General features: G+C 45.1%; 1 protein-coding gene across 1 annotated transcript; it reads left to right on the forward strand.

Moving 5' to 3' along the window:
• The first annotated feature begins 6 nt into the window (after positions 1 to 6).
• KCNA6 (potassium voltage-gated channel subfamily A member 6) lies at positions 7 to 22651 on the forward strand. Its single transcript, XM_027715341.2, has 3 exons — positions 7 to 6550; positions 6859 to 6945; positions 20231 to 22651. Exon 1 carries the CDS (start codon positions 441 to 443, stop codon positions 1998 to 2000), a length of 1560 nt encoding a protein of 519 aa, XP_027571142.1. The 5' UTR covers positions 7 to 440; the 3' UTR covers positions 2001 to 6550; positions 6859 to 6945; positions 20231 to 22651.
• Positions 22652 to 27177: the final 4526 nt, after the last annotated feature.

A 27177-nucleotide genomic window follows, 5' to 3' on the forward strand; every position in this document is an offset into this window, starting at 1 on the left:
GCTGCGCCCGGCAGCGCCGTCCCCGCGGGGGTCTCCCCCCAAAATCCGGCTGCTGCCGGGGAGAGGTGGGGCCGAGCATCCCCCGCCCGCGGGTTGCGCGTGTGTGTCTCGCCGTGCTGGGTGCGCGCATCGCTCCGTCCCTGAGCGCGCCCGCGCGGGCGCTGTGTCTGCGTGTCTGCGTGTCTGTGTGTCTCCGTGTCCCTGCGTGTGTCTGCGTGTGCCCCTCCCTGTCACGCCGCGTGCTCGTGCCCCTCCCTGTCCCCCCGGTGTGTGTGTGTGTGTGTGTGTGTGCAGAGCCGCGCATTCCCGCGGTGCCCCCCGGCTCCGCGGGAGGAGCCGCTCCGGGAGCTGCGGCCGCCCCGAGGCGCAACAGGCGGATGGCGGCGGGCGGCGGGCGCTGAAGGCGAGCGGGGCGAGGCGGAGGGAGCGGACCGGGCGGGATGCGGGCGGAGGAGCCGCTGGCGCTGGCGGCCCCGCGGGCGGGCGAGGCGGAGGCGGAGGCGCCGGGCGAGGAGCGGAGCGCCGGCGGCGGCAGCTGCTGCAGCAGCGAGCGGCTGGTGATCAACATCTCCGGGCTGCGGTTCGAGACGCAGCTGCGGACCCTCTCCATCTTCCCCGACACGCTGCTGGGCGACCCCAGCCGCCGGGTGCGCTACTTCGACCCGCTCCGCAACGAGTACTTCTTCGACCGCAACCGGCCCAGCTTCGACGCCATCCTCTACTATTACCAGTCCGGGGGGCGGCTCCGCCGGCCGGTCCATGTGCCTCTCGACATCTTCCTGGAGGAGATCCGCTTCTACCAGCTGGGCCAGGAGGCCATCGAAACCTTCCGGGAGGACGAGGGTTTCATCCAAGAGGAGGAGAAGCCCCTGCCCCAGCACCACTTCCAGCGTCAGGTCTGGCTGCTCTTTGAGTACCCCGAGAGCTCTGGGCCGGCCCGCGCCATCGCCATCGTCTCCGTGCTGGTCATCCTCATCTCCATCGTCATCTTCTGCCTAGAGACCCTGCCGGAGTTCCGCCAGGAGCCCAAGGGCGCCCAGCCTGGCTTCGGGGAGGCAGCACCGCTCGGCGACGAGGCGCTGCTGCTGCCGCCGCCGCCGGCCCCGAGCGGGACCCCGCCGCCCCTGCGCCCTGCCGCCGGCGCCGGCCCCTTCTTCACGGACCCCTTCTTCCTCATCGAGACCCTGTGCATCATCTGGTTCTCCTTTGAGCTCCTCGTGCGCTTCTTCGCCTGCCCCAGCAAGCCCGAGTTCTCCCGCAACATCATGAACATCATCGACATCGTGGCCATCATCCCCTACTTCATCACCCTGGGCACCGAGCTGGCCCAGCAGCAGCAGCAGAAGCAACAGTCTGGGGGCAGCAGCAACAACGGGGGCCAGCAGCAAGCCATGTCCCTGGCCATCCTCAGGGTCATCCGTCTGGTCAGAGTCTTCAGGATCTTCAAGCTCTCCAGGCACTCCAAGGGGCTTCAGATCTTAGGGAAGACTCTCCAGGCCAGCATGAGGGAGCTGGGCCTCCTCATCTTCTTCCTCTTCATCGGGGTGATCCTCTTCTCCAGCGCTGTCTACTTTGCAGAGACTGATGACCCTGACTCCCTGTTCACCAGCATCCCTGATGCTTTTTGGTGGGCAGTGGTGTCCATGACCACCGTGGGCTACGGGGACATGTATCCCATGACCATTGGTGGCAAGATTGTGGGCTCCTTGTGTGCCATTGCAGGTGTGCTCACCATTGCCCTCCCTGTTCCTGTCATTGTGTCCAACTTCAACTACTTCTACCACCGAGAGACTGATCATGAGGAGCAGTGCCAGTATACCCACGTCACCTGTGGCCAGCAACAGTCACCCTTCTTTGAGCCTAAGAAGGGGGACAGTAACCAGTCTCTCAGCAAATCTGAATTCCTGGAAGCAGAAGACCTGGAGTCCATGAAATACTCCAACTTCATTCCTCCCAGTAACCAGGGTTTTAAAGAGAAGAAGATGCTGACAGAGGTGTGATCTGTTATGTTCTCCTGGGTCCAGACATGGAGCTGCGAGCTGCTGTACAGCAGCCTTCCTACAAGCAGCTGGATCTATTCAGCATTTACATGCCAGACTGTGAATTGTGATACCGTAAACAGAATGATTGTGATAATGGGCTCTTCTGTCCTGATTTGCTGTTTCTCATTACTGTGTGCGGCCAGAAATGTTCTTGCTTTATTCCGTGGAGTGCTAGCTGTGATCCCCGCTCCCCTGTGAATTTCTTTCTCTGCTTTTGAAGACTGCTTTTAACCCAACATTTGCTCTGAAACCAAGCATTGTTACTCCACTGGCAGAGAAGCCCTTGCCACTACTTCGGCTGAAGGATTCAGCAGAGTGAGCAGTTAAAGGGGTCGCAAACAAACATCTGGCTTAAGCTGTGCCCTTGGTTCCTGTGCCGGCGCGGTGCCCTTGGCTGTGGGATCGGTCACGCCTGCCATGCCATTGCCTTTGAATAATGGAAACGCTGCAGCCAGGAGCACAGCGAGCTCTGCAGCTGTAGGGGAGGGTCAGCAAGCAGATGCCTGTCTTCTTTGCAACCCTTGGCATGCTAAAGATCCTCTTTTTGGTTTGTGTTTCAAGAAGAAAAAAAAAAGGTGCATAGATCTGAAGGCTCTTTTGCTGCTCGTCAGCGTATATACCATGTATCAAAAACAGGCTTGTAGCAGTCAACAGTATTGGTGATGATTCTCTGTATTTTGAGCTTATCTCAGCCTTATTTATGCCAGTGCCCTGATGTTAATTGGCCTTTATAGTACCAACTTAATCTTCATAGTGGTAAGTGCCTTCTGATGCAAGGCGCATTTGAGTAAATTCATTTGTTATCTCCACACAATAGCATTTAATAAGATGTACTTTGTGCCTCAGATACCCAGCTCTGTATTTGGGCATGTGAGAGCAGTTGACTCCACTGCTTTTTTTACATTGAGCATTCGTATAGCTGAGGGAAGTTTGCATGGTAGTATTTTGTTGACAAGGCTGAAAAATTCTGACCACAGGCAGCTGCACCTGTGCTGTGGGAGGATCTCGAAGGTTTAACGACTCACAGGCATAAATTGCTTCAGGGTAACTGTGTTAACATTTGAGACTGTGGTTACAAACTTCCCTAAGCTATCTGCACGAACCCAACGGTTTCAAATGAGGGGAGAAGCAACTAGCCTTGAAGGGATGCTTTTGCTGTATGACTGATCCAGCCAGTGTTTGGTGTTCCATGGATAGAAGGGACAGCAGTGTTTTTTGCACTGGCTTTTATGAGAGCAGTATATGCCAGCAATGCAAGATATGCATAGCTTGGCCTGCAGTGCCGGGTTTGCCAAGGTTTGTGTCTTAAGATGCACATTTTGCTTCTGAGATCATTGAATTAGTTTCAGTCAGCTCTGCCTTACATCGAACTTTAAAATGTTTCAGCTGCTGCCAGCAGGTGAAAAGGGGGAATGGATGCTTTCAGATTCTGCTGGCAAATTTTTCTGCAAGGAAAAACCTTTCTTGTTTGAAATCTAAGTGTATATTTTGCATTCACATGTCTGCATGTGTATGAAAGCAAAGGCAGCCATTAATGCCTTGCATGATCTTGTATGATGTGCATATTAGAATGTACTCCATATTGCATGTGACGCATGGAATACATAAACCAGACATAATATCCAGGTGCAAAATACATAGAATGCATTTTATGTATATATAATGCTTTTCAGCCATAAGACTGAGAATGCTAAAGGCATATCATAGAATTGTAGAATGGCCTGGGTTGGGAGGGACCTAAAAGATCATCTGGTTCCAACCCTTCTGCTGTGGACAGGGACACCTTCCACTAGATCAGGTTGCTCAGAGCTCCATCCATATACTTTAATATAGTTAGAACTGGCTGTGAGAAGGGATCTGTTTGCATCTTCATGACCCTGCCTGTTTTCAGTCATCTTGAGATATGGCTCCATGCCTAGAGTGCTTTTACTGTGGCCTCTCCTCATCTGGGCCCTGGTCATATGGTAGAAGTTGTTTGTGCAAATCCTGACTCTGCTCCATTTCTCCAGAGCCCTGTTATCCTCTCCAAGGTTTTTAGCATGCGGGGATCTCCCGTGGAGTCAGCACACAACCATTGTATTAAAATCTCTGTTCTCTCTCTCTGAAATCAGGAGGAAAATGCCACTTGTGTCAGTCTGGGAGATACAGGCGTGGTGTGGTGAGGGCTCATAGCTCAGAGGAGTGTGCCTGAATAATGTATAATTTCTCTTTGCTTCCTTGGGATTGAGGCAAAGGTTTGTGAAGCTCTGGGCCTTGGGAGCCATTCTGCATCCCTTGAAGAGTGTAATCAGCTGGTGGGTAAGTTGTCCTGGTGAATAAGTGGGACTGAGGAAGGAGATCAGCATGGTGGCATCTCTGTTGATTTTGTCTAAAAGGACCCAAGTCCAGGTCATTGAGTTTATTGAGTAAAAAGCTGGTGTTGTTGTTAGTTGTGTTTCAGGGTCACTATAATGAAATCTTTACTGTGAGGGCAAGAGAGGGACTTCCCTTCGAATTTCATGTTGCTGGAAACCAGCCAAAGAACCTGCTGTTTAAGAGGAATGTTTCAAGGCTCCTGCCCTATCCTAGCAGAATGCCCATGTTTGGGGATATTTTATGCCTGAGTATATCAGCTGATAGAAGTTTCCCCAAAGTAAGATATAAAAAACTCAGCTTAAAACATAAGTTCGGGAGGAGTCATGAGACGCACGCTGAGCCTGTGTCAGAAAATTCCTGTGCTCGTTCCTTCCCTTCAGCCTGGCCCCGTTGCCCCTGCCAGGCAGGAACCCTCCCTGCTCAGAACAGGTTGTTCTCCTGACCAACATGACAGACCTCTGGGCATGGAGACTCCGGCGAAAAAAGAGATTTCCTGTTCTCTGGCGAAATTCAACAGTGAGTTTCTAGTGGGTTTTAAAAGTCCATACAGACGAGGGGCATGCATACCCAAGGTGCGAAGGAATTCTGTTGTAAACAGGCAGCTTTGTGCAGATTTTGTCATCCACATTTTTAATTTTTCAAAAGAAGGTGCATGTAAAAATGTACAAAGCAGGAGTGGTGTTTGTTCCCTGGATTTTCTGTGTTAGAGCGAAGAGAAATGCAAAAAGCTAACAGAAGTGTGGAAATTGTAACCTTGGGAGTCATTTGGGCACGTTAAATCCTTCTCTAAACACCTCCTGAACTGCAGTGAAGTCCCAGAGTCATCAATAATCCCATATATTATAGAGCTTGTGGAATTTGATATTTTTATTAAGGTTTTTTTGTTTTTTGGGGTTTTTTTTGTAACTGAAATGACATAGTGGCACCTGTGCCATCGACTTTACAGAGGTCTCATTGTCACCAAATCACAGAAATGCTTTCAAGAAATTTACCTCAAGTTCTCAGCCCATAGCACTCACCCCTGAATGTTCAAAATGCAAATCTGTCTTGTTCCTTCTGAAGCTATTTCCTTGTGAAGGTAGAGCACATCCTTGTGAAGCCAAGTAGGCACCTCCAGGGAGTTGTTTCCATAACAACCTCCCGGACTGTTTCTCTCTACGCTGTGACTGTGGCTACAAGCAAAAGCCCTCGTTGGATATTTTCTTTTCAGATATTAGCACCTCATCTTCACAGACGTTTTCCTTGCTTCCTGAAGATGATCCCATCACCTTGTATCATGTACAGCTTGTCCTGTCCAACTTCAGAAGGACAGTTACCAGCCTTTGAAAGAAGGGAGTGCAAACCTGGAGATGGGAAGAGATTTAACTTGTACACGGGGGGGGGTGGAGAGTGTGTGAAGGGACAATCTGAGCACTCAGTCAAGGAGCTGAGGGACAACTGGCCTGTGGATGTAGAGTCATCTGGGTACCCAGTGACAGGGAACACAAGCTAAAGCATCACATGAAAAGACCAGAAATTCCTCTTTCAACAGTCTCACTAGGAAATAGTTTTGCAGTGGAAAAGACTATTGTTCCTTCCTGATCCCTTGGCTGGTTTGTGACAATCAGCTCCCCAGAGAATTTTCCCACAGGATGTTTTGCACCAAAGCAGGACAGGGCAGAAATCATCTCCTTGGAGGTGGGGAAGGAAGAAAAAGAATTCTACCGAGGACACCATTTTTTAATCCACTTAAAGGACTGTAAGTGTGAAAGGCATGAAGACCCATTTTGTGATATTTCAAGGTCTGCATTACCAGTAGATTCCTGCACTTCCTTCCAAGATGAAATTCCTATTCTGTTCCTGTGTGGAAAATGTTGGAATTCAGGATTTCTGAGCAATTTTCTGTTTGGCCCTTTTGTTTCATGGATAAAAACTCACTGCTACAGCAGCCATGGGGGTGAAGGTGACTGGACTTGGTGTTCTCTCCTTGGCCCTCTCGTTCAGTGTACAGAGATCCCTATGGAGATAAAGAAGAGTGAGTATAAAGGAAATTCAGGGCAGTAAGAGAGAGGGTAAGGACTGAAGTGTCTTCTGTACAGTGATGGAAAGAACAGCATCAACCCGGAAAGCAGAGGAATAAACAGCTCCAGCATCAGCTGCTGTAGCTAGAATAGGTAAGGTTTCTTTTTGTTCTATGAAATTAATGACTAAGAATTTCTTGAAACTAATGAGGAAGGATTTTATAATTAAGATTTGCAGCCTAAAGGGAGAATCTGGTTCTAGGTGAAGAAAGAAAGATAATTATAAACTACAAAAATATAGTATGAGCCAGATCCTCACCATCTGCTGATTCAAGCTGGCAAAACTCCTTTTAGTACAACTACCTTGGATTATATCGGGTTCCAACTTCAATCTTCTGCATCAAGTCAAAGCTTATGTACTGTTTGTTAAACTGCTTATTTTTGTTTGTTCTTTTCTTGAGGTCCTGTTTACACCAGGGAAGGATCTGCAGATTACAGCAGGAGTTAACCACAGCTTTCCCAAAAGTGCTCATCTGACTTGAGTCCAAGTAAGTCTACTGAGCTCATCAGCAAAGTTAAGCTTCTCTTTAAAGTTTATATTGACAGAAATAAGAGCAGCAGCATTTTGTCTATTTATTTCTTAATGGTGGTAGTATGTGGAGAAATCCACAGGGAAGTTTAAGACTAAAGAAGATCCTGCCCTCAGTGGCAGCCCTGTAAGCACAAGATAGCGCTATTTACGTTGCTGTAAATGAAAGCACAGCCTTGAGCTCTTCATCTTGCTCTTTGAAGTTGCACTAGAGACAGATCCTATTCTGAAGACATTTGTAGCCATGTTATCAGCAGGTTCACAGTCTAATGCCTGAATTGCAGTCACCTGCTTTACACAGAAGGAGGGGAGCAGGTGTTTGCAGGATGAAAAGACTTAATCCCCTGATGAAAGGAACCTGTGAATGCTGAATGTCCTTAGCTGCCACCAAAGACAAGTTGGTGAGGAAATTGCCTGCTAGCTTCAAGAAGGAGTTCTTCTTTTGGAGGGTCAGGTCCTAAGTAACACACGAGCCTAGCCAGGGAGATAAATCCAGAAAAATGGTTTTTTTGGGAAAGCAGACAGAGACTGCACTAATTGTTTTCAAGTGTAGCTTATGCTGTTAGTACCTGTTAATTCCACATGCTTTCCATGGGTTTTCCTGTGATCCGGGGAAGTCTGTCTGGGGCTTGTTGGCTGATACAAGAGCTTGCATAGCATAGCATGGTTTTACACTGTGGGAAACACATGCCTGTGATCAGTGTGGGTTTTACATTGCCAAAGCATAAACTCTATGATAAACTCTCACCACTGGGAATATCCATGTTGTCTGTAGTGCAAATTAATAAGAGGGGCTGAAGCAATGTGCAAGTACTCCTTAGTGAAAAGAAAGACAGGATTTACAGAAGAGAAAGTGCTCATCAACTTCCATGGTCACCCCAAATACTGAAGCTGTGTTGACTATTTGTTAGAGACAAGATCTATGGGAAACTTTTGTCTTATCCTTGAAGTTTCAGTAAGTCCTTCTTTGGCTTTATTTTCACTAAGATATTTATTCAGTGGTATAAAGTTTTGGAAGGCTTTTAGTCAAAAAATGTTGTAAATCACAAATTTATCCATTTAATTACCAAATTCTGCTGTTGTTTGTTTAAAGAAAACAGAACTCTGAATTCTGCTCTCTACTTAAGGTTAGATAAATACTTTCTTAAGAATATGAGTGGTGTGACCCCTAATTTAAGTGTGAGAGAAGAATCAGGCCCAAAGAAGAGGACTGTAAATGCAGATGACGAGAGTAAATCTCTTCAGGTATTGCAGATACACATTCCATTCACCTGAAAGGTTGTATACAATTTTACACCAACAAAAGGTTTAGTTTTTAGACTACATATTGGTGTATACTCCAGTATATGTTGGTGTATACTCTTACATTCTTTAGAGGGAAATTAAATGGTATTTTACAAGAAAACTGGAGCATTACCCTCTCTTCTTGCTGCTCCTTGATGCATCTGTTGTTTTCAATTAGCTTGATGGCATCCATTTTCAGAAAGCAGATGCTGCCCTCTTTTACACGGGTGCAATTCTGGAATAACTCCACTGACGTCAGTGAAGTGACTCCAAATTTATCCCTGTTGAAAGCAGAACTGGACCACAGTCCTTTTGTCTGCGTGTCTGCTATGGAGCCCTCAGGAGGGTGTGCTGTTGTCACACCATAAGGTGGAGGCAAGTGCCTGCGTGCTGTGCCATGCTCAGCTCTTCTGTATCCTTGACATCACACTCACGTGCCAGGGCTGGAGCAGAATCCAGGCTAGTGAGAGGCTTGTGTGGTCATCAGGTTCCTCATGCAGAGTGCTGGTCCTAAATTCTCGACTGTTCTCCCATTCCAGCTTGCATTGGCTTGGATGTTTTCTGTGTGGATACAGAGTGTTTTAAGCCGCAGAAATGTGATTGCAAGTCTTAAATAATATAACAACAGAAGGGTGGCAGAGGTAGATGTGGAGACAAACTCTACCCCTCCTACAGGTTTTTGCTGTTAGAGCTACGTGAAAATTGCTGCAGTCATGGTAGGTTGGCTGTACATCTGCTGGTTTCAGAGTCTCTGTTTTGAGGGAATACTAAGTTTAAACAAATTGGGCTATATCTTTCCTGCTCTTAACTCTTTGGATCTTGGTCGTGCCATCCCTGAAACTGGACAGCAAGCTTCATATGCTGTACAGAAAAATGCTACATGGGATGGGAGAGGTCAGGGTTAATAGAAAAAAACAGAGGCATAGAATCACAGAATGATAGGGATGGAAGGGACCTTAAAGATCATCTAGTTCTGTGGGCAGGGACACCTTCCACCAGATCAGATTGCTCAGAGCCCCATCTAACCTGGCCTTGAACACTTCCAGCTTCTCTGGGCAACCTATGCCAGGGCCTCCCCACCCTCACAGGGAAGAAGTTCTCCCTACTATCCAATCTAAAGGAATGTAGTGGTAGCCATTGGTTGTTTCTGGTTACTAGCAGCGTGGCTCCGGTGTCAGCTCCAAAACTTCCTTGAATTAAGGTAAATGTCATGGATACACTAGTGACAGAAGGGATGTCCCAGTGCTTTGGCTGTGGCTGAGCCACAGTGTGGCTGGCTGTTCTTTTCTGAGCTGGAAAACCTGCCCAGGTAAAAAAGTTCTCTGAGACCAGAATGCTTTTACAGCACAGTCTGACTTGCTAGGACGTGTCATTTTGAATTCTGAACTCCTTCTTTTTCCATTCAGCTGGTCATCTTTTAGGAACTTTTACTTGGAGAGTAATAGGGGGAAAAAAAAGGAAAGGGGAAAAAATCCACAAAAAATTATTACTGAAAAATTTCTGGGTGAATTGAGAATGGAGGGAGAAGTCACTATCTGGAATGTGCTATAGCTCCCCTCCTTACTTACCTTTTTCTTGGCTCTTTAAAAAAACCTCAAACCTGTGCAGATTTTTGAAGTGCCATTAACACTTAACTAAGGGGTTTTCAGAGAAGATGAGTTGGGAGTTCTTTGCATGGTAACCACTAATCAACATTTCCATAGAAGATGCCTGAATACATGTTGATCAAGCCAGCTGCAGCTGTGACAAAGCTGTGATGGAGTTTGGAGGCTGGTGCATCTTTCCATCCCCAGTCACAGAACCTACGTAGCAGCAAAAAACACCCACTGGTACTTCTTGCTCTGGCATTTCTGCTTATTAGTAATTTCAGCAAAAAGAGATGTGAAGCTTTTCTTTAGTTAAGGGACCTCTTAATGAGGAAGGTCTTGGTAATTAAATTCTAGATTTGGTGTCAGGGGGACAGTCCCCACTACTGTCACAGGGCCTTTGCATGTACCACATATCTCAGTGCCTTGGCAATAAAACAGGGCAGTATCAGGCCGTTTAGTTTCTTTTTCCTGGAGATCTTTTTGAGTATGTCCCATCTCTTCCCTAACACCTAGATGATGTCAGGCATGGTAAGGAGCCCCTCGTCCTCAGGACACAGTGTTGTGTCACTGCCATAACAGGAGTAACGAACAGATGGACAATGAGGATCAAAGAAACACAGGAAGATATTTGGCCCTGTGTGTGAGACTTGTGTAATACCCAAATGCTAATAAGTCCTGCTCTGTCGGCTCTGATTTCTGTTTTTCAAATCATCATCATGGCTGGGCTTCGCAAACGGAGATTTGGGAAGGGCTCTGCCCACATCTGCTACAAGCACACTGGTGGCTGAAAAGGCCAATACGAGATAGACACGTCTGGTTGCAAAAGGCACAGCAGAAAGACTCCTTAGGTGGTATCAACAAGACACGATTCTTTCTTCATTGTCTTTTCTCCTCGAGAGTGACCCTGCGTGTGTTCTCAAAGGAAGCAGCAGCGTTATAGATGGTGTGTCTCCAGACCTCCCAATTGGAGGCCAGAGCAGACCAGTGATGATGAAGTTTTTCAAATACTTCAAATACAAAATACTTGGTGCAATCCCCCTTATTTGTGACTCTCCGTTCCCTTCTGGGCCGCCCTGTGAATTAAAAGTGTGCAAAATATTTCTGTGTGACAAATGGCCCAGAGCTGACTTACTGTGAGGTAAATTGAGAGCTCATGGAATGGTCTGTGGAGATAAGAGGCTGATATCAACTTCTCATAGCTAGTTCAAGAGAAGGAAATTCGAGCAAGTTTTTCTCTTAGACCTCATAAGTTGGTATCAGGGACCACAGTGGTAAAGCAGCAGCAGAAGATACACTGGAGATGGGAGGAGTTCACAAGCTCTTTCAGAGATTTGTATCAACTCTCCAACTGCTGGTACTGAGCAGTGAAATCTGCGCTTTGAATCTGGCAAGGTGGTTTTTTTCCTGCAGATTTTCATTGGCATTGTTAGGAACTAATCCTCCTAAATACTTTGCTGGTTTTTCTTCCTTTATGATCTTTCAGAGGAATAGGAGGATACATAGAATAGCAATTATGGCTCTTCATGGTTTATATTTAGTCATATATTGGTGATTCAGAGACAAGCATATGTAAAAAGGCCCAGATGAATCCTCTTGCAAATTGCTTTCTGTCCTGTAGCACATTTAGGTGCCTGAGTCTTTCATGCAAGGCATGAGTCTCACAAAAACCTTATGTTTTTGGAGAGGGACTGTTGCCATGTCTTTGTGCCCACCATGATGCATGAGGAGTTTTTTTTGATGGCTGAAATATTTTAACAGTCCTACTCATGCAGAGACTTGGTTTCAGGCAAATGGAGGCAAATTCTCACATTTTTCTTCTGATGCCAACTAGGCAGTGTGGTACAGGGTGCTTTAGAAGCCTTTATTTTTTCAGATGGTCAATTTTCATTATGGTTAGGAAACAAGACCTGTTTATCCTGGAAATCCAGTGTTTTAAAGCATAACAGAAGTTTCTATTTGAGTATTTTGAGTTTTGACTGTCAGATCTGCCACAGCACCACACCAGTCTGTGGGTAGGCTGATGCTCACTGGCACATTCTGGGTCTGGATCTGGTATGCATCTGGCATTTCATTTTTCCTGTGCCTCAATTCCCCTAGCTGCAGAAGGGAAATAAAGTCTTTCTCTCCTCAGCATGCAGTTGGGTGTTCATCAGTGATAAGGTTCTATGGGAACAATAAGTGTATCCATTGGTAAACTTACTTGTCTTCAGGTAATGCAAATGACCATGTTTTTCCTATAGGGAGTCACAAGCAGATGGTGTGAGGCAGGCTTGGGAAATTAGGATCATAGAATGGCCTGAATTGGAAGGGATCTTAAAGATCATCTCATTCCAATTCCCATGGGCAGGGACACCTTCCACTACACCGGGTTGCTCAGAGCCCCATCCAACCTGGGCTTGAGCACTTCTGGGGATGGAACATCCACGTTCTCTGGACACCCTGTGTCCTAGATGTTCAGCTGGGGCAGCTGGTTACTGTGGGAACTCTAGGGAGCTTCTCTGTAAACCTGTTTCTGATTTCACATGGTTGTAACTTCCATAAAGGGCATCATTATTGTCACAGCTGGAAACAGGATAAATGGGATGTTGACCCTCTTTAATTGACCCTCAGTTACATTGCCTCTATTAATAGTATCTTTTTAGGAAGAAATTCTTTACTATGAGTGTTGTGAGGTACAGAAACAGATTGCCCAGAGAAGCTGTGGCTTCCCTATCCCTGGAAGTGTTCAAGGCCAGGTTGGATGGGACTTTGAACAATCTGGTCTAATACAAGATGTCCCTGCCCATGGCAGAGTGTTGGAAGATGATCTTGAAGGTCCCTTCCAACCCAAACCATTCTGGGGTTCTGTGAATATTTCCCTGTGCCCCTTTCCGTGGTTTCTGTCAATAATCAGAAGCCTCACTACTGGGTATTCAGGCAACTACAGTGGGAGTATAAATACTTAGCTAAGCAGCCAGGCAGTCAGAAGATACCATAAATTCACACTCCCAGAAATCTGGTAGAAGACAGCACTTAGAATAATGTCTGTTAAAGCCTAAACACACTATGGACTTTGGGAAGTTTTTTTTCTGGTGAAACAGTTGGACCAATAGTGGAGATCCGAACTTATCGCTTGTATTTGCGTGGCTGTTTTTGATCACAGTCCTTGTGCCCAGGTGGCTGTTGCTCTGCTGATCCTGGAGCGTGTGACCTGCACCCTGCCACCTCCACACACACCTCCAGGCGTGGAGTCCACCAAAGCAATGCCTTCCACTCGTGGTGATTTCTTTTAACTCCATGACTCCATCAAAGCATGGCAGCTTTCCTATAAGTTCGTGCAGCTGCTTTGGGTTTGTTAATGTTTTATGGTGCCAGCCTGATGTGCCTCAGCTGCAAGGGCAAAATAAAATATTGCTGGATATGTGGTACCAGAGTTAAGCCATGGGGAGGAACAGAGAGAGTGAGAAAGCCAAGCTGAGCCAGAGGAACCCTAGAGACGCTTGGGAGGAGAGGAGAAGTAAGGAATGGAATGGACTATTACCACTGCCACAACCATGGCAGAAGTTTCCTTGTCCTCAGGGCCCTTTTCCACATTTCTCATCATCCAATCCTGGCTTCCCAACACTTGGAGAAAAGGCAGGACCATGGCTGTTTTGCTGTCCCTCAGCAGGCCGTTGTCCTTAGCAACTGTTGTCTTTGCCTCTGCTGCAGACCCAGCTGTAATGTTTTGGTGTTTTTTTGTGTGCTGGTTTCCTGGGTACACTGAAAAAAAGCATTTAAAACAGCAGTGAAGATAAAACAGATGAGGATTTAACAAGGGCTAGCAACTGAAGTTAAAGCTGATAAGGAAAGTTGGATTCAAGTTGAGTAAAACTCAGGTTGCTTCATTTTCTCAGCTACTTTAAGCTGAAATAATTGACCTTCGTGATCTTTTTCAAAAATTTTAATAAGGACAAGCATATCTTGTTGAATTTTAATTTAAAATCATTGACTCTGCAGTTCTCCCAGAATATTTCTCTTGAAGGGATGCTTTGTGAATCAAGGGAAAAATCTAAGCCCTGTGTCATAGGCTCATCAAACGCTGATGAGAAGGCTTTGAAATCTGACGCACAGCCCAAATTTTAACATCTGTGGTTTGGCTCCACAAATGGGAAAGGATTGGAAAACTGTGTGGATGCTTGAACAAGAGCATATGTGCCAAGTGTGTCCACGAATGTGTGTGTAAAGGCTTGTTGGACAGTCGGTGCTGGAAAGCTGTAGGCTACAAAAACTACAAGTTTTTGCAGTGATCTGAAGTAAAATGCAAATGATGTGGTAAATAGCAAGTTTATGAACTGAAGTTGGTTTTATATAGTACTTTGAACATACCAAGTGTGTTGTGAGCAATAGCTGTTCATAGAATCATAGAATAATTAAGGCTGGAAAAGACCTCCAAGATCATAAAGTCCAACCTTTGACAGGTCACCTTGACAACCAGACCAGAGCACTGAGTGCCACATCCGGTCATTTCTTGGACACCTCCAGGCACGGGGACTCTGTCACCTCCCTGGGCAGCCCCTTCCAATGCCTGACCACCCTTTCAGTGAAGAAATTCCTTCTGATGTCCAACTGAACCTCCCTTGGCACGACTTGAGGCCAATTCCTCTTGTCCTGTCCCTTGTTCCCTGGGAGCAGAGGCCGACCCCCACCTGGCTACAGCCTCCTGTCATGGAGTTGTAGAGAGTGAGAAGGTCTCCCCTGAGCCTCCTTTTCTCCAGGCTGAGCCTTTTCTGGGGATAAGATTACTGTTGTTAGTCAAGCAAAATGCCCACAGGAAGGGAGGTGATATTTCTGGGCAAAGACAAGCACCAGCATGGGAGAATCTGTAGAATTACACTGAATTCTGGAAAGCCTGAAAATTCAGAGGAAGAACGTGCAGGGTGAAAAAGTCTGCATTGTACTGACTGTTGCTGTCAGGAAGTGCCACTGAGAGCCCGTGAGGAGTTTGTGGGGTGTCACAGTGCCATCCTGTGGGCCATGGAGGTATGAGACAAGCCAACACCTGGATGTGTGACCTGCACTGGGATAGGGTGTTGGCAGTGGTGGGTTTGGCCATTGTCGTGGTTTCACCCCAGCCAGCAGCCAAGCCCCTCACAGCCGCTCCCTCACTCCACCACCAGCGGGATCAGGGAGAGAACTGGAAGGGCAAAGGCCAGAATGCTCCTGGGTCGACGTAGACAGTTTAATAGGGAAAGGAAAAGCCATGCACACAAGGCAAGCAAAACAAGGAATTCACTGGTTCCCATGGGTGAGCAGGTGTTCAGCCGTCTCTGGGAAAGCAGAGCTCCATCACGCCTAACAGTGACTTGGGACGACAAACACCATCACTCCAAACATCCCCAACTTCCTCCATCTTCCTCCCACTGTATACACTGATCATGGTGTCATACGGTCTGGAATATCCCTTTGGTCAGTTGGAGTCACCTGTCCCAAATGTGTCTCCTCCCAACCCTCCGTGCAGCTCCAGCCTCCTTGCCAGCATGGTGGTAGGAAAAACAGAAAAGGCCTCGTCTCTGTGCCAGCACAACAAAAAATGTCTCTGTGTTATCAACCCTGTGTTCAGCACAAACCCAAAACATGACCCCATACTAGTCAGTGGGAAGAAAATTAACTCTGCCCCAGCCAAAACCAGCCCAGCCATGAAGGCTCCACTCACATGTGGAGCATCTTCTGCCTCAGCATTTAAAGATTTTAATCCCTTTCATTTGCTACTGCAGATCTATCTAAATAGTCAGTGCTGGGGTGTGCCATGGACCCTCCACAATGTTCATGCAGCTTTACACCCTGACTGTGCAGAAGCAGGACTTAGGGGCAGAAACCTCCCCAGATAACAGAGAAACTTTTTTTTTTTTAAGATGAGTGTGGACTGACTCTTTCAAGACATGAGAGAGGGAGAGCAGCTTCTTTTTGTGCAGTGAGCAGGACCCACAGTGCTGGGAGAGTCCCCTTGCCACCAGGCATCAGAGGAGGCTGGTGCAGGGGCACAGTAGGATGCTGTCCTTGCTGCTGAAGCTCTGTGGGACATAGGGTTAATGATGCAGAAGAGGAAGCCTGGCTCCAGAGTACTCCTTGGAGAATGGAATGAGACCTCCTGCTCTTCACTTCTTCCACTCTCTGGTGAGAGTTTTGCCACTGGCAACGTGGTGGATCTGCCTTGTTTTGTCATTCTACCAGTGTTCTTTTGTCTCCAGAAGTTTGGAGACGAGAGCTGCTTTGGTGGCAGCTGAGGACAAGCATTTGGCCTTGGACTGGATTTAGACACGTAAAACAGAATGGAGGCGGGACTTGGCCACATCACCCATTTTCTGGAGAAAGTCTATATAGTCTTTGCACAGTGCCATTAAATCCAACAATGTCCTTTTTGGCTGTCAGTGTCGGAATTAAACACAACATGTGCTTGAAAGTCGAGATTCTTCAAGGGAGTTCCAGATGGCTCCCAGGGAGAGAAGTGTGAGCTGCGTATGGCCAGCCCTGCGTTGGGGTTAAACTGGAGATTTAATTTGGGGAGGGATGATGGAGTTTTGGGGATTCCCCTGAATGTTTTGATTCACTCAATCAAGCTGAAACTACCAATCTCACATGAGGCAGTTCTGCATCTTTCCACTTATTTTATTTCCAGCTGATTTTATGTGTCCACTGCATCAGTGTCCTTTACTGTAGCAGGACGTGGAAGGAGTTCATCCTCTCATTAGAAGCTGCTCAATACACAACTCTGTTGGTCTTTTCTGCTTTTCTGTTTTAAGATGGGCACTATAAATACACTGGATCTGATCTATTTAATCAATCTCTCCCTTATCTTTGCACAGTGTAATAACCTGACTGCCACATGGGTCTGTCAAAATGAAAGCAAGTAAGATTTGCTTCAGTGGAGTTACATCCACTTGAAATAACTTTCCTCACATCTTTGCTATCCCCAGAAACACTCAAAGCCTGAAATCATTCTCAATTAACTTGCTAGGAGTTGTTCTTGCTTGTAGATCTCCCTCTTACTTGCACGTAGAATTTAAATGGGATTGGATCTGTCATCACTGAGGATTAAAGAATCTTCCACGTTAGCAGGAGTCAGTTCTGTGTTAAACATGAATCTTTTCAAATCATAAATGTAGAAAGTGTCTGAAATGGGGTTGAAAAATTGCCCAGGTGAGTTTACATCCCATTCCAGAACATAATCCATTTTTTTCATGTCACTGATCTCAGAAAGCCTCACTGAGGAGTGAGGAGCCATTTACTATGAATTCAGACATCAGTATCAGACTCTAAAAATTAAGGGCAATAAAGAATAAAGAAATGGGTCCCCCAAATTAATCCCTTGCATCCCTCTGCGTATATATGAGGTCCAGCTTGTGAAAAATGACAGCAATGTAGTAGGTTTTGTTTCTGTACAGGACCTGCTTTCTGAAATTCAGTCCCTTTATAGTTCAAGCTGAGCATCCAACATCACTGGCCGCTTTGGAAATTCTTGGTTTAGATTTGCACTTTACATTAAAATAGTATTTAAAAGTAAGTAAGCAATAACAGTGATGAGTAAGTCATAGGCTGGCAAGGAGTACTTTGGTATTTCATTTATCTTATGCTTCCTGTTTTTCTTCATGTCCATTCCTTTTAAATACGTGATTCCTTTTACATTTATAGAATTATAGACATATGTCATGGTTTGAGATAGCCCCAAAATCCAATTCCCTAGTCTAAGCCCCCTCCCCCATCTCAACCTAATGTGGGATGGGCTTTTTCCAGACAAAAACACACCAGACTCCAAATGGGGAAAAGGGTTTGGGGCTATCTCAAACCATGACAACATAGAAAAATCTTCTTTGATCCATCTACCATTCCTCTGGCCCATTCAAAGCCTTTCCTATTGCTTTCTCTGTGTGAGTGATGGTAATCATTATTTTAATCATTATTTTAACGGTGCCTTCCTTCATGCACTATTATAAACTTGGATCTAGTCTCTGATTTCATGTCAGTCCTTCACTGCTGTGGTGTGTAAGCTAAACCCTTGCTTATATGACAGGTTTAAAATGTGAGTTTTTCTGTCCTGTGGCTACCCTGTTTGGGTTTTTCCCAATATTTGCATTTTTAAATTATTATGTGTTATACTATAACTGAGTATAACAGCTCTTTCATACTTTCTAAGCCGTTTGCAGACATCTGCTTAATGCTGTGGTGTTTGATCCCTGCAATTCTTTTTTTTTACAGAACAGATGACGAAAAGATGGTACAGAAAAATTTGGGCTTTTTGATTTACAAATACTTCAAGAAATTTTTTTTTCATGCCAAACCCGAAAACCTTTTTATGTCATTTCTCTTTTTATCTACTGAGACCCCATTTCTTTTGCTATTGATTTTAAGTTTTGCACGACCCTTACTTTGAATAGACAGGTGACATTATACGCGATACTTGCAGTGCAAGAGGAGTCTTGTTTACTGCCAAAGAGCATTTGCAAACCGTAAAGGAGCAGGAATCCTCTCCCTGTAGATCAGGATTTTACAACTTCTAAGCATTTGTTGGATTATTAATATCCACGATGCATAAAAGGAGACCCTCGATATCACATAATGAGTATTTAGACTCTTGTCCTCTGCCCTTTACCAGTGGAACATCTCTGCTGACTTTAGGGAAGATCCACATCAGATACATCAGTGTAAAACTAAAACTAGAATCAAACCAAAGACCACTGGGATTGTTCCCTCTGCAGGAAAATCCAGGGATTTGTCATAGGTTCAATCAATGTAGCTGTTGCAAACATCTCACTCTGCCCCTGAGTTATGTGATGGGGTCTCTGACTTACCAAACTCCAAGCAATCACTGGGATCCAGAGTTACTGCTGCTCTGAATCTTTTGAGAACTGTGAACTAGCCTTAGCATCTCAATTTGTTCACTCTCTGTAATCCCTGGATTGAAGACTTTCCAGCATATAAATCCACAGGAAAAAGCTAACATGAAAGAGAACTCACTGAGGGAATTTTGCTTTGAAGATCAGCGTTATATTTAGCCTGTAAAACAGAGATTTCTCACAACTTTGGTGAACTCAAAGCAAACAGGCCATACATTTTGTTGGTAGACCTGGCTTTTTTTTCCCTGAGAAAACTTCGTGAGGAGCAAATGCATTTTACAAATTCTTACTTGTAATATCTTGCACATCTCTGTGTATCTGTAATCACTACTTAAATATGTACCTTCTGTGTGAGTGTGAATATGTCAATATATATTTATATAAGGATACATATTTATATATTTTATGTGCTTCTGGCATTTTCTCCTTCTGAATCTAGATAGAGCTTTTGACAAATTTCCTTCACTTAGAAGGCTTCTCCAGCCTCTAATGCTTCTCCCACTTCTTTCTGCTCCTTTGGGCTTTGGCAATGTTACAGCCAACCTTCTGGCCCGGGGTATGCTTTTTATAGCCTGTTCTTTTTCTTTTTCTGGCTACTTGAGTCCTTGTCAAGCAATAGCAGGAGTTGCAGCAGCACAGGGAACTAGAAAGTGCATGATTTTCATAGTGGATATGCTGTTTGACACTCCCGGACTGAGTGAGGAATGGAATTATCTTTGTAGAAAATACTGCGTAAAAACAGTTATTTTTTATCTTTCTCCCTCTTTTGTTGTTGAGGACTGCTGATATTTTTCATAACTTATTAACAGCCCTGTAGGTTCCATGTGTAACCAGCACAGATGGACTTAGATGCAGCTAGAATGGATTGCATGAAAGCGTGGCAATGGAGAAGTCTCTGAAGAACGAAAGGTTCTTGCAGACACAACCTGTTTTCCATCTGTTGCCTAATAAATTGTTTCAGATCTGATTTAGAATAATAAAATAAACATTTTCAATTTTAAATTCCCTCTCTTGCTCTGAGAGACTTCCCTGCCCCTGACATGGAGGAGAGGGGCTTACGAGCCAAATCGTTAATATAGATCTGTCTCAAAAGGACTTAAAATTAGACACCAGTGGCTGTGGGAATTCCCAAAGTCTCAGTTACAGTAAAAGTCAGACCTTATGTCTCCATGCTTGGAGAGCATAGCACTGAAATGCATCCTAACAAACTTTGTAACCTTCTGATGTATGAAAAATGTATTTCGTCTCCTGCAAGAAGAGATATGTATAATTCCCAGCAGCCGTAAGGAAAAATCGCCCCCAAAACCAATCCCACTAGGCATCAAAGAAATGTAGCACTTTCTATTTTAGCCAGCTGCAGTAATCTTGACAAGATATCTCAAATTCAGTCCTTTCAAACGTTCTCCTTAGGAAATGAACCCTTTAGGTTGATGTGTCTTGACTCTGATGCATGTAAAATAACACCTTTGTCTTGGGCATTTTTTTTTAATGCAAAGCTTTTTTTATTTTTCCTTGCTAGGCTGGATTCTGGATGCTGCAAGGCTGTCAGGATGCTACAAAAGAGGTGTTGCATCTTCTTACTGTAGAGTTGGTGACGTTTCCCTGTGTGCAGGGAATCCGACCTTTATGGACAGGAAACTGTTTTCCTTGCTTTGCGATTTTCTTGGTGCTGTTGATTTTGAAGGGGTCAACACTCTCAGTTCAAAGAAACCGAAACTAGATGTGAACAGGGATTGGAGGAAGGAGGCAGAGAGAATCCCCTACAAGATTCAAATGTGTCTCATTTCTGGGAAAACCAAGTAAAACAGGATTCAACTGCAGCAATTTATGAGCTGTTCATCAAAAACCCCAGACAAGCACTGAGTTCTGTGGGAAGCTGGAAATGACACAGGACATCTCCAAAAGACTCTGTTGTTGAAACTTCCTTTAAACTTTTTTTTTCAAGTGGAAGATCCAGACCTGGCAAATGGGTAAGGTCATCCCTTAGAAGAGCTCTCTCCAGAGAATTGAACAAGTCACCGAAGTCTGTCCGTTTGTCTGCCTGTCTTTTGGCCTCGGGTTACTGTGCTTTTTAAAACTGTGATTTCATAGCTCAGATAAAAGGTAGGTATTTCACATAGCTCTACAGGTAGCAATCATCCTGTTCATGCAAAATATCTGCTGTGTAAGGGATGGGCCCAAACTAGAGGTGTTTCTCATTTACCTACAAAGCGTCTTGCCTAGTGTATGTACAGTCAGTTCTTGTGAACATGTGAGTCCATCGCCTGCTCTAAAGGAGTTAGTGACTTAGTTTCAGTGGTCATAGAGATTTTCACCAAAATAGCGCTGTTTGTGGTAGTCTTTTGTGTGATTTAGAAGACACAATAGCCAGACAGTTCTGAAATTATGATATAATTGTACTCAGCATTCCCAGAAAATGCTCTGAAGTTTTCTCCTGTTGCACCATTGTGATAAGAACCTCTGTTGCTTTTCAAGCTCCACAAGTCCATGCTGTGCTGTGCTGAAACTGCTTGAAAACCCAGTTAGGATTGAAAAGGGAAGGGCAGAGAGGGATTCTGTGGCCTGGAATTCCCTCCCTTTGGCAGCAGCAAAGGTCAGTCGTGCAGCCAGATTTCCATAACCACATGTGGATCCACCCTGTGTGTGTTGCCAGTTCTCTGCACAGGAGAGTGGGAGGATGGGTAGAAAGAATTGATTCTGGAAGGGGAGAGACTGAGAAGAATGGAGTAAGCAGGATGACTGGGATTTTCAGAAGTTAGTCTGATGGATGCTGGGCACTGAGTTCCCTAGAACTATTTATCAATAACACCCTCTCTGTTTTCATGAGTGACGTTTAGCCTGTCTGGCAGTTTTCACAGTCAATGTGTGAGGGAAAAGAGGTAGAAGGCAGTTCACTCTGCTTTGGCAGCTGTAACAGGCTGGGCTGTAATACCTGAGGGTCTGAACTCTGACAAGCTGTGACATCCTGACTACCTGTCAGGTTCACAGAAGCTTATAAAAGAAACCCTGAGCTGCCAGATTAAAAGTTGCTTCTGGAGCAGGTCTTCTGAGTAGTCCTGAGTGTGGATGTGAGGCTGTGGTCCTTAGGCAATGTGTACTCCATGTTCCCAAGAGACCTACTCTATGTCTTAGTGCCGGCCAGTTTGCACTGTGGGACTTCTCTGAGTCTCTGTGTATCCTGATCTTGCCATGTGGCTGACAGTGAGTGACCAGAGCTGCCATGGACAGCAAAGGCAGTTGTCTTCAGAGTCAGCCTAGGTGCAGGCTGCCTTTGGAAAAGCATAACTATCCTGCAGAAGCCCATGGATACCCTTCAGGCACACGGCGCACCGGTCAGAGACTTTAGACTATGCTGTGTGCCCACACAGTCAGCAGGGGTGATAGTTACAGGATTGCTTTGCTTTTGCTGTGAGACCTGGTTCTGATGCATTATTTCAAGGAAGACAGTTGGAATTTGCAGGCCAGACCACGTGGTGAAATAAGTAATTCCAGCTCCCTTATTGGAGCGGCTTGATAGAAATCTGGTTCAACATTTCTGAGCAATTGTTGATGGTGGGTTTTTTTTGTTTGTTTCAATGAAAACCTGAAGCCTTTCCAATAGAGAACGTGAGGTGTAGAGAATTTTTTGATGGAGCACATGCTTCAGGCTGTTTGCTGGATTCAGGCTTTGAGAATCCAAGTTCTTTGTAGGCAGTCCCACACACAGTGGGAGAAGAGGTTATTAGGCTTGGAAGTTGACCAGGGAGATGGGACTCAACTGAGCTTTGAAAAGCAATCATTGTCCTTATTGGTGGTGCCATAATATGTGCTTGACTTAAACCCAACCTTGCACAGGCAAGAACCTTTTAAGTCATGTAATTAGATATCTGTGGTTGTTCCTACCAGTGTGATCCAGTGTTGAACAGGCTAGAACATATGAATAAAATCAGTATTTTTTAAAGTGTGCTGTGTTTTCTTCGTCAAAAAGACTGGCTGCCCTCTTGGACTTTATTATATTCATATGAAATATTTGATGTGAAATTAATGCAGCTTTCTTAGGACAGTCCACTTGCAGAAGTGCACCTTTTTTTCCTCAGAGGTGATTGCTGCAGTCCTGCACTGTCCTGCTGCCACTGAGCTGACCTGGGCACTTTCCAAGAGAGCTATCTTGCTCCAGCAAGTTCACCACCTCAGGAATGCTCAATGGCAGTCTCCAGATTAACTCCTCACATCTTTTTCTTGCTTCTTGACTTGGAAGCCACAAAGGTAAGTCCATGTATATGGCATTTAGCCACTGGGGAGACATTCTATCTGCCATGCAGTCACACTGGAAGAGGCCAATGAGACGAGAGTCAAGGAAAAAGCCAGACCCTGTTTCCCCCACTGGATGCACCAGTCTGTGTCCTGCTGAAGGAATCAAGGGCAATGGTTCATGCACAAAATTTGTTTTCTTTTACCTTGACACTGTGACAGCACTGTTAACCAGTGAGTACATGTGCTTGTCTGCTCCCTGTCACTTATCCAAAGCCATGACTGTCTCTAATCCTTGAGCCCTGGATGCTCTCACTGTCACATTTGAGTTCACACCCATCTTTTTTTTATCTTACAAAGCCTTATTTGTCTCAGCTGCTGTATTTCAAACCACAGAGTCAGCCTGACCCTGCTTGCCTACTTAATTCATCCCTTCTTCATTCAGCCCACATGATCCTTGACTCCTCTTTTGGAAGAAAGTTGCTGTCCCAAAACACTCTCATTACACATACCATCCCTGAAGCCCTTCATCAGTGGTGCTCAAAACCTGCAGCAATGTGTAGAAATGAGATTACTCACAACTGCCAGTATGTTTTACAGGTGGATGTATTATGTCAAGGTATGTTATAGGCAATTGTATCAGATAAATCATCTGTTCAGGGGAAAAAAAAAAAGAGGTTTTTTTAATCCAGTCAGGTTTAGGGTAAGTTTGGGAGTCTGTTTTTAAAGGATGGATTGATGGAAGTATAAGCTGTGCAAGGCTGACTGACCAGTTGAGCCCCGTTTACCATAAAGGTCCATAAGAGTCTTCATGCATTAGAGAATATGCATGGACAGTAGAGGTGTAAAAGAAATAGCTGGAAGAGGGAGCAGCAGGGAGGAGTATAAACGTAATAATTTTGAGTACAGCATTTGTATTTGCTCTTGTAATTGGTCTGTTGTAATGATTTTCCTAGAAGTGAATTAGTGGTCCCAGCAGAGAATACAATTTGGAGAGTCATTGAATTATAAGAAATGAAATCAAAGACAGACTAGCATCTCTCCTATTAAATAAGTGTGGCAGAAATTGTGTTGCAGACATATGGAATGAATGCTGACAAGTCACCAGAACTGAGTGGTATTCACTCACGAATAGTGAGTGGGATTACTTATGGCACTGTATAATTAACTTCATCCTCCATTGGTGCCTGAAGCCTAGGGAGTAGTGAGTGTGGTGCCTTTCTTTAAAACAGGTTCCACAAGTGTATCTAAGGTACTGCAGTCTGGTAAATTTGACATTTGTATTAGGCCAATTAATAGTATAACAAGGAATTTAATCAGTGAATGCCTGATAAATACAAAAAATTTCACAGAATAACACAGAATATGCCAAGTTGGAAGGGACCCACAGGGATCATCAAGTCCAACTCCTGGCCCTGCACAGGACCATCCTCAAGAGTCACACCATGAGCCTGAAAGTGTTGTCCAAATGCTCCTTGAGCTCTGTCAGGCTTGGTGCTGTGCCCACTGCCCTGGGGAGCCTGGTCAGTGCCCAACCACCCTCTGGGGGAAGAACCTTTTTCTACTATCTAAGTCAACAAGGTTTCTGTTAAGAAAGGTTTTGCTTTAGGAAACTGATTTCTTTGAAGGGATAAATGAGCACAATGATAATGGTGAGTCTCTTTGATTAGGTCAGAAGGCTTTAGAGGAAACTGTACAGTCATGGGATAAAAGAGAAGGTCCTGGCATGGTTAAAAAGGGGAAACAGTGGTCAGAGTCTCTGGCCAGCTGATAGAATGGAAAGAAGTCAGTTAAAAATTCTGCTCAGTGTTCAGTGGCAATTTAAATAGTAAATCAAATATTTGGCTCTGCTCAGAGCTCAGGTTCCGCTGCAGTCCTGGTGCTTCATCTTCAGACTGGAGCTGGAATATGTTTGGAGAAGGCAAGGAGGACCATCAATGACATCAAAGAAAGTATGGCCGAGGCCTAATTATGAAATGCATGGAGAGCTTGAGTAGGGATTAAGCATTACCTGTTTCTTCTTGAGTACCTAGACTTGGAGTAATCCAATGAGACTCTTGTGATACAGGTTCAAAATACAAAGAAGGAGGTGGCACTTCAGGCAAGGAGAAGCATATCTAGGGAGGTCGTTGACAAAGGAGGGTGGAGATGAAAGAAATTTGAATGAAAATAAGAGGTGACCTGGTAAGGTAGAAAAGAGATTGATTGCAGATTACTAAATAAACAAAACACAGCAGATTGAGTAGACCCCAAGAGCCAGAAATGGTTAAAAGATGGCAGAGTATATGGTTGTTCTGTTCTTGTTCTCCTTTAGGTGTCTATTTGTTATTGTTCTTAAGACTTCCTAGTATTCATGCAGAAGATTGGCAGAAGCAGGAAACCTATATCTAGACCAAAGTCAGTTCAACTTTAAGAGTAAATGACATTAAATGGTGTTATATAGATTTGACCCTTTGAAGATACCTAAATCTGACCTTTCTCAAGCTTGGATGGAGTTAGATAACTGTTTTCCAGTCTTTTCTGATTTGCACATCTTCTAAATATTGTTGGTGGAGATGAGAATAACAGTACAGTAAATACCAGCTTACTGATGACCTTTATGGACTCCTTAAAACTTGTCCACAGACCCTGAAAGAGTCTCGAACAATAGCTTGATGGACACCAGCTGTACTGTGTAGAATTCATAAGTATATTTGTCTCTGAATGGAGCAGACAAACTGCCTGAGTATTGATTTTGTGCACATTAATAGCTCCTAACAGCCCAGACTGTTTCCTGAGTAGCAATTTGCATACCCATAGGGGAATAATTTCCTTGTTTATTGTTAGAAAAATTCACCCTTTACAGTATGTTTTGACCAGAAGAGGACCATTTCAGGCCACTTTGTAGTAGTCAAAGGTACATCATGTAACCATGATCTCTGTGGCACTCCCAGTCAACAAGCTGTGGAGCGACTGTGAGCCCAGCCTGGTGTCCAGCAAGTCCAGCCAGTCCTGTGGGAGAAGCAAATGCTCATATAAGACTTCTCTTGCTATGAACACTTGATCTTCCTCAGCATGGAACTGTGAGGGTGCAGAACAGCAAGACCCCTTCCCCAGTGGTTTGTTTCCCAGCAGCTCGGGGATAATGACAGTCCAAGCCTAAGTGCTTCGTAGAGCCAAATATGCTTTTGCATTTGCTCCTGAAAGTGTCTGTGTACACATCCTTTTCAAACAGGGTCATCCCTGGCTTGGGAGTGGTTTAGTGATGATCTGGGGAAGGTGCTGAGGAGGTGCTGTGTTTCAGGTCACCTCTTACCCTAGACTGCTTCATTATATAGGGATGTATAGCTGTACCTTCTTCCAGATCAACAGGGTGCTGTTTAATTCCTCCAACTGCTCACTTTGTGTCTTCTCATTGCTCTGTACAGCCAATATAATCCTTCCAATTGCTTCCTATGTCCATATGGGAGTTAAAGCTGGGTGTCACAGAAGGAAAGAAAGCTTCCAAGACTTTCATCCGTACCATGCACTCCTGGTTCTGGTCAAGCTGAAGTTTCAGACTGGAGGCAGCACCAAACGTCAGAGGTGCAAATACACTGTGATCATTAGTGTAGGGCCCTGGCAGGACCTGGGTGATACAGTGTAGTCCTACCATTCCTCCCTCTGGAATCACTTCTGGTGTAGTGCCTGGTCTCCTCATTGTGACACAGAGAAGGGTGAGGAGTTGTGGGGCTTTCCCCTCCCACTAGCTGGGGGGGAAAGCTAGAACTTTCTTTCTTCCAACAGAGAGACAGAACAGCACCGAGAGTCACCAGATTTTTGCATGTCCTGGCCAGGGAAATAGTGTCATGGAATCAGATAATGGTTTGGTTTCAAAGGGGCCTTAAAGCTCATCTCGTTCCACCCCTTACCATGGGCAGGGACACCTTCCACTATCCCAGGTTGCTCACAGCCCCATCCAGCCTGGCCTTGAACACTCCCAGGGATGGGGCAGCCACAGCTTCTCTGGGCAACCTGTGTCAGGGCCTCCCCACCCTTACAGGGAAGAATTTTTTTCTTTCCCTTGGGAACGATGTGGATCTCAGACTGCAGTGGTAGGTGGGGTAAAGGACTGAGTTTCAGTCACACCTTGCACTGTGGGTAGAGTCTCCAGAGATAGGGATGACTTTTCCCTGCCTTTGCAGAACTGCTCCATTACCCTCCTTGCCTTTTCATTGTCCTCTGATTTGATTGGTAATAAGTTAAGCTCATTTCCCC

Source organism: Pipra filicauda, unplaced genomic scaffold, assembly GCF_003945595.2.
Source record: "Pipra filicauda isolate LSUMZ 115617 unplaced genomic scaffold, ASM394559v2 scaffold188_size1440453_pilon, whole genome shotgun sequence".
In the NCBI taxonomy this organism is placed as follows: Eukaryota; Metazoa; Chordata; class Aves; order Passeriformes; family Pipridae; genus Pipra; species Pipra filicauda.

Excerpts from the sequence above, each read along its gene's own strand:
- KCNA6 (XM_027715341.2), top strand. The coding sequence starts at position 441 with ATGCGGGCGGAGGAGCCGCTGGCGCTGGCGGCCCCGCGGGCGGGCGAG.